The 10,878-nt window shown below is 41.7% G+C and overlaps 1 protein-coding gene across 2 annotated transcripts in view; it reads left to right on the top strand.

Moving 5' to 3' along the window:
* The first annotated feature begins 614 nt into the window (after window positions 1-614).
* Window positions 615-10,878, top strand: part of LOC102090975 (transmembrane protease serine 11E) — a 43,452-nt gene continuing 33,188 nt past the window's right edge. For both annotated transcript variants that reach the window (XM_065061637.1, XM_065061638.1), the window contains exons 1-3: window positions 615-919; window positions 7,281-7,402; window positions 8,118-8,236. In XM_065061637.1, coding sequence (XP_064917709.1) covers window positions 756-919; window positions 7,281-7,402; window positions 8,118-8,236 — 405 coding nt within the window. In that variant the 5' untranslated portion in view covers window positions 615-755. The remainder of the gene's footprint in view (window positions 920-7,280; window positions 7,403-8,117; window positions 8,237-10,878) is intronic.

Genomic DNA, 10,878 nt, shown 5'->3' with positions numbered 1-10,878 from the left:
AAACGAGTTTGGTTTCTGGTAACTTTTGGTTTTGGTTTGGAGTTTTAGATGCAAATGCAGAATTTCTCACTAGAGAATATTCATTTTTCCCAGTTCCAGCTGACTCTAAGGAATCATGTTGATGATGCGAGAAGGGAATTCTGGGAAGACTGGTGGCCCTTTTCACAGAGTAAGCATTTTCCACAGGCGGGGTTATGCCAGCCATTAAATGACTAACGTGTAATTAGGGGGCTGGATACTTACAGTTGTCATGTCCCTGATGCCAAGGGAGTACACGACAGCTGTGGAGGAGTGAGCATCGAGGGAGGTTGGACTTAGCTGACTGAGCCATTTATATCTGTACTGGGTTTTGTGTTCGGCCTTTGCGTTGGCTGTCTCGGGAGAAGAGTGACAGTGTTGGGGACAGTGCAGTGCCTCTCTGGGGTGGGTTTTACAGTGAACATACAGTAGAAGGTGCTGCTGCTCAGGAGAAGGCCTGCTGTAGGGACATGAGTTGGACAGAAAGGGAGTGCTGGAAAAGGGAAATTTAACGCCCTTCCTGTTCTGCTGAGGTGAAGAACAAGTTGTCTTGCCTGGGCTGGTTTATCTGCTCTGTCCATCTCTGCCTGGGGAGCTCTTTGATGCGGAGCTGATCTGAAGGTTGCAGTCTGCATATCGACTCCATGCTTACCTCAGTTTGTTTTTATTCTGAAGTTCGCTCCCTCATTTTGCAATAACCCACAGGGTGCTCTGGGTGTTGCGCCAGCTGTGCCTCAATGAAGGATCTTCATTCAGCACCTTTCCCTTCCCATCACACCAGTCAATGTGACTCCTGCGTTTTCCAGCAGCATTTGCTCCGCAGTCCAGACTTTAGTCGAGCCTTGGTTGGCAGTCAGAGAGGCTACCAGACCTACCGAGACTTACCATGGGACCTTCAAAAGTAGGTGACGTGTTTTAACTTGGCAAATCTGATTTGGAGGTGTAGCGGTGGTAAAAAATATTGCCTGCAGGAGAGCTTTAGGGCTTCAAGGACATATATAAATCCTGAAGAGAAATCTTGGACCTCGTTGCTCTATCTCTGCTCCTTTCATCCTAATATATGGCTGGAGTGATAAATGCAGAGGGAAATAAATCCTTCCCTGGCATGGGCAGGACCACAAAGATTTGGTTTCTGTTCAGAAAGACAACGTGATGGCTTAGCTTGCCACATTTCCTCCCTGTGATTGTTTTGTCCTGCCTCAAACAGGATTTTATTGCAGCAGTGCAGAATCTAGAAGCTCTTTTGTGTCAAAATCAAATTTTAATAACATGTTTTTGGAAAATGGTGGGTTTTGGTCAGGTCTAGTTGCAATATTATTTTTCCCGTACTCTGCAAATGTTCCAGTTAAATCGGTGACAGCAGCACAACTACATAAGCAGAGTTCTATAGGTGTTCGTCATTCCAGCTTGACCCTTTTATGGAAGAAGCCACATTTTTTGCAGAGCAATGACGAGGTATTTTGTGTCTGAAAGTGTTTTGTGCAGTCAGAGATGCTGGACATCCTTCGCTGTGCTTTACTCTAACTTAATACTGAAGACAGTGCTGGCAAGTTTAGAGTATTTTTACAAAAGTGAGTTCTCTGGCTGCAATGCTCTGCTGTGCTCTCTTGGGTCAGAGCAGGGATCTGGTCATAAACCTCAGTGAATCTCCTGGAATTGGTTGTTTCTGCTTAACACTCTGGCTCCTGAGTTCATGTGGCAGCAGGAGATGCTCAGACTCCCTTGAGTTTGGTGTTTGTTGCTCTGGCAATTGATGAAGCACAAAAGTATAACCTCAGAAACAAAATCCAAAATAATCTAAAATGTTTTGTGTGTGTGTTTTTGTTGATTTTAACATCCCAGTGGTTTAGCTGGATGGCTGCTTTTTTTTTGCATGTGATTGATAAACACTACACTATTTGTATTTTCACTGCCCTTGCTTTGTGCAAACAACTTTGCGTGGTTGCAAGATACTAATTTTTCTATCGTCGGTATTTTTAATTTTTTAAAAATAATTTCTTAGATGCTGAAATAGAAACATTGTTTCTGAATTGGCAAATATATTCTTTATCCCCACTTAAGTGCTTCTCTATTTTTTGTAAGGACAATAACATTTTAGTCAATACAATGGTTGACTTTGCCAGGAGACTGAGTTCAGCTTTTGACTCTGTGGTCCTTAGTGGTACCCTGCTCAGTACCCCAAGATCCTGGACTCTGAGCAGTGTCCTTACCTTCAGAGCTACACTGCTCTGTCAGGTAAGGAAGAAATACCCATCAGTTGTGAGTACCAGTTTATGTAAGAGTTCTCTACTTAGCAGAGTCAAAAAGCCATTCCTTTTTAGAGGCAGATGTAAATCTAGTTGCTATGTCTTGTTGATGTCAACACTGGTATAAATTTTAATAACAGCATGCTAGGGGGAAGTTAAACAACATCTAAATCCAGTTTGGTTTCCTCCTAGTTAGGAAAGGATTTATTTGTTTGAATAGTTGTTTAGATTAGTGTAAAAATCTCAAGTATGTTGGGGGAAATCTGTTTCGGATAATTAAATATTTACACATCTAAGTAGGGATGGAGACTGACGGGTCTTAATCAAAGACTCTGTGTAGCCTGTTAAATGTCCAGCATGTTTTGCTGGGCAGGGGCGTAGATCTGAGCATGGAGCTGTAAGCCTTGCTGTTTGAGAATATCATGCTGTTCTTTAGTCTTTTATGAGAACAGTTATTCAGAATTAGCTTTATCCAGTTCCAAGATGCCTTCTTTCACAACATTTCAAGCTGAGTTGGAACGTGTACTCCATAAAATCCTTCAGGAAGCAGAGCTGCCAAGGAAAGCTGGGTGGAGTGGACAGCCTTGCAGGTCTTGTCCCTCCTCTTCTGTGTCCTGCAATCCTGGGGAGCAACCACAGTGTCCAGCCTGCAGCTGCCTTGTGAAGAGCTTGTCCCTGGCAGGGCAAGGTGCGGAGCAGCTGGTGTTTATACAGTACTGGAAAAGTGAATATGTAGATGGCAATGCGGTGCTGCTTGCACCAATTTGTCATTGGGTAGATGGGCAAAATTAGTGTAAATTAGAGTGCTGAAGTGTAGCAGGAAACGAATACCAGCCCTGGTGTGAGGACACTTGTGTCCCATCGCCATTAGTGGGAGTTAACTTGATTATTGTAGGAGACAGTCATGGTACCAAACTGAAACCTCTTCTGCTCAGGTTGTCCTAGTCTAGACTCTGTTTCAGGGGAGTCTACTGATAGAATTGTCACCAGACCTGGTTTGACTGGTGTGGAATGGGTATAATTTGTGTTTCCTTGCCATATTCACTCTGTTTCTGGCCATTTTGAACAGAAAAACAGAATAAGAAAGGATGTCCTCCTGAGCCTTAAAATCCAGTAGTCATCATTAACTGAGCAAGCCCCAGTGTAAGCCCAGCAGCTTTTCTGGCCTCTGCTGCTCCTGTTAGAACATGTTGTAGAAGTGCCTCATATAATTATTTTTTTTTCACAGACAGTTCTATGATCAGGCATTTTGCATCATTGTAACCATCTGAAGTCAAGTCATTCTGCTTCCATCACATACTCCTTCCATTTCTGTATTTCTGGTTAGACAGAGATTTTCGTTCTGAATTATGTTGAGCCAACACAAATCTTGGGTTTGTTCAGTTTGACATGATTCTGGTACAAGACAACTGGAAAATTTCATATGGTCAGTGGACAGATTAGGTGATAACATGGGTACAGATTTCGTTGACAACTGGATGTGGGAATTACCAAGTGTCTCTGCAATCAGAGACATGACCAGGGTTTCAGTCTCTGCTGAACCTCTTCTCTAAGGAATGTTTTCTGATTTCACCAGCATTTCTCCCATTATGAAATCTGTCCTTCTATGTTCAGTGAAAATACATTGCTAGGTCACAGAACTGTTTACCCAGCACTATTTACCCAGCTGAGCGGTTGTTTATAATATATAAAGTATAAAATACAGAAAAACCTATTATTCAGCCAAGAACATAAGCTTCCAAACTACAGGAAAAGCTGGATGCTTTGGGCCAGATTTTCAGTGGATACTGTCTGTTGGAGATGCACACAAACCATCATGAAGGGAGAAGGGCTTGGCTGTTGCATCAGACTTGCAGAACTCCTCAGGAGTGATGTTAAATATATATGGTTGTTTTAATGTGACATTTCATGTACCAATAGACAGATTTATTTCAGTAAACAACTAAACCACCATCACTGTCCTATTATGTGTGTATTTATACACTACAATTATTGCTAAGGCTCGTACAGTGATTTTTTTTTTTTTTTTTCTCTCAAAGCACCTAATAAGAGAGAAGTACTGCATGTATTTTAAAACTATGGAGGAAAATTGTCTGAGCATGCCTCTCTTACCTCTGATGGATTATCATGTGGACTGAAGCTTCAGTTTTGGGCTAGTTATATCTCATGTGTGTATTGAGCCGCTGTAAGTACTGTCCAACATTACACACAATGGGACCTGCTGTCAGATGGAATAATTCGTTTTTGAGGCATGAACACCAGGAGACAGAGCAAAGCAGGAATACAGCTCAGAGTTAATGGAAATGGAAAAGTATCAGCCCAGAAATTGCTTTTGTTTCACGCAGATATCTCTGAAAGCCTGGATTTGAAATCCTCCTGGTGAGCTCAGTCCACACCTCTGTTCACATGGAGAAGTATCCCAATGGTACAGCCTAAGCAACGACATTTTACTCAAAAACACTTTTTGTTTTCAAATCAGGTTAGGAACGGAGTGTAAACATTAAAAAACATTGTATGTTGTTATGTAAAAGCAAATAGGAAAGATTATTCAGGAGGGAAAAAAAAGACATCCCAAGTCCCAAAAGAGTCTCCCATCTATTGACCTTTTAAGATTAATTTATTAAACAACTTATTGTCTGAGGAAACTAAGTTTAAAGGCTGATGCTGAGGCCCCTCTGCACCTCTTTGAAATGATAGTCTCAAACAGGCTTCATTAATTGAAAGTCATGTATGTGAGTAAAATTACATGTGTGAGTGACTGTTATGGACTGTTTTCTGTTTGGTAAATGATGACATGGAACTTGAAAGGGAAAAAATGAAGAATTAGAGTTAGAAAAAAATTATACTATGTACAAAAGAATGCTGAGAAAGTTTCCAAGTGTATGATACTCTATATTTAACTGTGTCCCAGCCATGTTACTGCTGCTCTGTAGCAGTTATTTTGCTGATATGATAGGCAGTTATTTCTTCAGGCTCACCTGCTGCCGTGTAGAGTTAACATTCAGCCTTTTAAATAGGCTTCTCAAACTCAACATTTTGTTTTGGGGCTCTGCCAAGGTCATTATAGCTGAAAGAGCTTCTGAGTGTGTTTCCTTCTGTACAGCTTAAGACAAAGCTTTTTAAAATAAGTATCTACAACAATGAATGTGGGTAGGTTGTGTCAAGTTAATTTGTTGTTGGTGATGGTGTTTTTCATTAGCTTGTTCTCACTTCAAACTTAGTAGAAACATTTGCAAGGCACATGAGTCATGCAAAGGAGAACTAGCTGGAGTGGCAGAAAAAGAAACAAAACTGCATGGCAAATGAGAGCTGAACTTACCACTGACTTAGTGGTTTCACCTAAGAGCTGCTGTTCAGAAATACTCTTCTTAATGAGGTAGCCCTGACTATTTATACCTGCATATTGTTCATTTCTCCAGCTAAAGATTTAAGGGAACTTTCCTACAGTATGCTCAGAAATAACCTTGGAGCTGCTCATCTCCAAACTCTGAAAAGCATTGCTTAATTTCAGCTTTTTTTCCCCCCCTATGGATTCACAGATGTGCTTTAAAGCAAACCAGATGAGATAAGAGTTTAACAGCTGTTTTAGAGGACAGGAAGAATGAAGAGAACAGTGGCTAGAAAGGTCAGGGAAAGTCAGAACAGGTATGAGTGACAAACTGAGTATTCCCATTTTCACTCTATCAAATGTCACAATATTTAGTCTGACTTGGCTCCCAAGCTGAAGTAGTAAGGCTATAATTATAAGGCTTTAAAATTACTTTAGAATGAAATATAGAACTTCAATATCCATGTGCAGTGCACAGTAGGCCTGCTGACTCATTGGTGGTAACTTGCAATTATTTTCAACTTACTTTAGTGTATGTACACTTAGGGCTCATGAGGTATAGGTTCCAGCTTTGTGTACTTGGTTGTGAATGTGGGACCCCACAGAGATCCCTCATAGCCTTGGGAGAGGGTCCCTGCAGCCTGTGTTCCTAGGAAGGATGTACCTTGACCTGAACGTGTGTGTGTTTGCAGGAGTGAGGTAGCTGGCTCTAGAATGAAGGACTTGTTGCCAAAATTTGAGGCTTCCTGTTTTGTATTTTGTAATGGTTGATAACATCATAGAAAAATTGCTTTAAGGATCTTCCGCTATCTTCATGTTCAAAGCCGAAGGCAGGATTTGCTATAAGTAACCTTTTCAGGAAGTTTTTTGTCTAACTATAATCCTGACCTACTGACTATTGTCCTACCTTGAGTTAAATTGGTTTAGCACCTGCGTAATTAAGAGCATGGCAGAGAGAAGTGTCTGGCAAAGCTTCCTACTGGTGTTCTCTGGTCTCCTCATGTGTCCCTGCCCTTTCCCTATCACTCCATCACTTCAGCAGATACTGCTCAGAGCAGTGCGTGCCTTCTGCTTTTCAGTTTAGTCTGAGTGAAACAGGAAGAACAGGATGGCCCTCTGAAATCTGCTTCTCTTTTTTCATCCAGCTTTGCAGGCTGAAATGGAGCAGCTTGGGTAATGTATAAATACGTACTATACAAAGCATAGGACACTTCCTAACAATTTTATTGCACAAAGCAGTTTTGGGAGCAAAGGTGTCCATGATAACTGATTTGTTTAATCCGTTGAAAGCTGCACACATTGCTGTATAAGTTGATCTAGCTGAAAAATATGTTTTATTCTTGCAAATTTCCAGTCGGGGGTCACATAAGAGAAGTGCTTACTGGGATTCCTATTTAATTTGGCCCTAATAATAATTAAAAGCTAACAAACCAATCCACAAACAAACATAACCCCTCAAACCCTGTCTGTGTTCCATGACTTCCAACATATCCCAACATCTGTTTCAAATAGTCTTGAGTCATGGAGTCATGGTTTCATTTTCAAGGGTGTTTTGTGAGAAGTCAATACTGCTAGGAAGAATCAGCTGATGTGGAGGGACGAAACTTTAGCTTCCTCTTTGTGGGGTTTTAAATAGAAACGGATCCCTTATTATTTTTTTTTTTTTTTTTTTCTGCCCTCTTGCCCAGAATTCAACAGCCAACAATCAGAGAAAGACATCTTGAGCCCTGGAAAATTGCTCTAATTGTTATTGGAACAGCAGTGGCAGCAGCTATCACCATTGGTCTCCTAGTTTATTTCCTGGCATATGGTAGGTTTTACATAATGCCACTGTTCTGTTTCTGCATTTAGTGTGCCTCCTTTGTGCTTGTTGTGCCACACAATGCTGGGAGTTTGCTTTTCATCAGTCTAACTAAAGCTATTTTGGGGAAAAGCCACCAGCTTCTGTAGAGCTTTCTTTCCTCCCTCATTTTGCATCTTTGTAGACCTCTAAGGAACATTTCTTGCTGTGCAGGCTGGTTTAGGGCTGTGGTTTCTGTTGCCTTTCACTTGCTTTCACTCCTTTCACATCTTCCTGATCATCTGCTTGTGTGATGAGGTCAACACACAAGTCCTCTGGTCTCTGTTACATGACTGACAGAGCCTTCCACCTGTCTCTGCCCATGGTGTTTCTCTGTTCCCTTGCTCAATCACCTGCAGCTGCCTGCCAGGACTTGGTGCTGGGTGGGTGCAGAGGCCAGGAAGGCAGCTGACTGGCAAGATGCAGCTTGTGACCCCAAATGCTGTTTGCTGACCACAAACGTAACTCTTCGGGAAACTGGGCTTTTCATCACTACTTGGCTTAGATCACTCAACTTCTCTGAGTTCTCACTCTTGGGGTCTGAACTTTGTGAATAGGTTGGATACAGGTGAAGACTCATCTTCTCCCTAGATGTCTGCATCTCAGTCAACCCTAAGAGTTTCTCTAAAGTTCATGTATCCTGCTGCTTTGTGAGTATTCCCTGTTCCTTTTCTTTCCCTTTCAGATCAGAAGCTCTTCTATTACAGTGCCGATGTAAAAATCACCAACATCCACTACGGTAATGAATTTTCCAGGCAGTCCTCAGGAAGGTTTAGAGACCTGAGTGAGAGGGTTGAGAGACTGGTAAGTTCGCACCATGCGATTTTCCATTATTGGGGACTGTGCTGATATAAGAGTCATTAACGTGAACAGCACAAATGTCTGGTATATGCTGAGGCCCTGTGGTTGGCAGGATCTGGGCAATGGGTAGCGTGAGAGTCCTGATTGTACCCAACAGACCAAGCACTTGCCATTCTGCTTGTTAGAGCGTCTCTGTCTCTGCAGTGCTGAAGGTCATGCTGACAATATTTTCAGCTTCTTCCTCTATTGTCAATCATGTGTGTCTTCCTTTTCCCTACTCTGAGCCTTGGTTAGTGATTTCTGCCCCACTGTCTCAAAGGAAAGCAATGCTTTTACACCCCCTCCTTTATAGGGCAGGGCACTCTGCCTGTCAAGCTGTTGCTGTGTATCGAGAAAACAACATGCAAGCCCTTTTCCTGCACCTTTGGTATGTTTTGTTGGGAAACCCTCCTACAAATAGCGGAGGCTGCTGAGTGGCTCTCGCTCATACAGTAGCTATAGAAATAAATAGACATATTGCAATTTCCTTTCTGGTTTTCTCTTTGAGACACTTCCCCACAGATGATAATTACAGAGTTAAACTCTTTACAGCAATAAGCATGCTTGTATCTTTTTGTGTTTCATTCATCAGGGTCTGATACATATCTCTTACCAACTCTTTAGCAACCTGCACAGATACTCAGTTAATAGGACAATCAATGCTTTGCTCCCCACTGGCATTTAATTCAGGGTTGTGCCACTTGTCCACAGCAAAACGTGAGCTGTGGTGAACATCGTTGTGGAGCAGCAGGGTGCTGTTTAGGGATCTGGCAGCACTAGCACCTCTTCCGATCTCCACTGAGGGCCTTGGAGATCTTTGTCAAGTTGTCCTCTTTTCTATACTTGATTCCTTTTTGCCCTCTTTGCCTATCAGGGACTGTACCATATTTCCCAAGATCTGCTCCTGGTACATATCTGTATATAAAGAATCTTACATAAGCTGCACTTAAGTTAGGTGCTACCATTTGACAGCTCTTAGCTAATAATTGCAGGCTCATAACCTGGTGAGATGGGACCTTGGAGAGGGAATGTTCTCCCTGGCCAAGAAGACATTGTGTGTTGCTGAGGTGGGAGGAAGGCAAGGGTTGGGGACAAGTCTTTGAGGAACAATCATTGACTAAAGTTATACCCTTTTCCCCTACTTAATTCCTCCTTTCCTTTCCTTTCCTTTCCTTTCCTTTCCTTTCCTTTCCTTTCCTTTCCTTTCCTTTCCTTTCCTTTCCTTTCCTTTCCTTTCCTTTCCTTTCCTTTCCTTTCCTTTCCTTTCCTTTCCTTTCCTTTCCTTTCCTTTCCTTTCCTTTCCTTTCCTTTCCTTTCCTTTCCTTTCCTTTCCTTTCCTTTCCTTTCCTTTCCTTTCCTTTCCTTTCCTTTCCTTTCCTCTGTTCTTTTTTTTTTTTTTTTCTAAAACATGGGTCCTTTGACAGGGAAACATTTGTTTTAGCTAAGAAGGTCTTTCAGATACTGTCCAGTGCAGTCAGATTTCCTGTGAACGTGGCTATTAATTTAGATGCTTGAATGGAAGCCAGAGCATTAGAAACCCGGTCTCCTTTATGGGTGTTGAGCAGTTCTGACAGTAGTGGCAGTAAATACCGGTGCTGGTTGAGCAGTGAGAGCCATTATTTCAGAGCATGTTAATTGTACCTAATGAGGAATACCATAACAAACACACAGAACTGTCTTGCCTTTCCTTCATTCCTGTGACTTTTTTTAAGAGTTGACATTGATTCAGGAATTAACTTCTCCCTCCCTCTCTCAAATTTAGTGAGTAATTTTAGGTCAGCTACCATAAACACTGACTTTTTCTGGATTTAGCTCCAGGTGTTCCATATAACAAGGATGTATGAGACTGAGAATTGTCCATAAGCTTCTTTAAAGTGACTCCATTCACTAACGTTTCCTATAGTATGTAATGCACAGTATGTTCCTTGTAAGTCTGACTCTCTCCAAGCAAAACTCAAGCTTGTGGTGATAAAAATCAAAGCAAAAAATAATATTTCTGTCCAGAGACAGAAATATTCTCTTAACTTTTTGACAGCTATCTCAAAACATCAGCATTTTATTTTCAGGTGTTTCACACTGTCTCTTTAATAAAGGAGGAGAGAATTGAGTTTTTTATCAGATTTCTTGATTTGTCTGGATTCACCAAAATCTTTCTTGTAATCTTTCCCTGGCTGCTGTTAGAGTTTTGCATGTCCAAGCCTTCCCATATCTTTAGTAGTAACGATACTTTAAGCTCATGTTGTGAAACAGTGAGTCAATGCAGATAAATGCATAAATCTTTCCCAATACTTGGAGCAAAGTGAACAGAAGTGAATCATCTTTGATAATTGGAAGCATCCAAATTACCTGAGTTAGTGCAACTCCCTGCTAAGCGCTCCCTTCTCTGATCCCTCCATGACAAAGCTTCCTTCATTAGTCCCCCAGAACAACCCTGAAAGGAGCCCTTTTCAGAGTTGATGTTTTACCAGGAAAAATTTGGTTTGCTCCCATCTTGTGCCTTTCTTGGGACGGGCAACGAACACCCTGGTGTTTGCCTTGGTTTCCAGAGTTGAGCAGTAACACCCATGGTGTGAATGACATTCCCGACTCTCTTATCTCACAGAAGG

This window comes from Columba livia, chromosome 4 (assembly GCF_036013475.1).
Source record: "Columba livia isolate bColLiv1 breed racing homer chromosome 4, bColLiv1.pat.W.v2, whole genome shotgun sequence".
In the NCBI taxonomy this organism is placed as follows: Eukaryota; Metazoa; Chordata; class Aves; order Columbiformes; family Columbidae; genus Columba; species Columba livia.
Note: the sequence above shows the minus strand (reverse complement) of the source record. Positions and strands in the feature narration are given on the sequence as shown.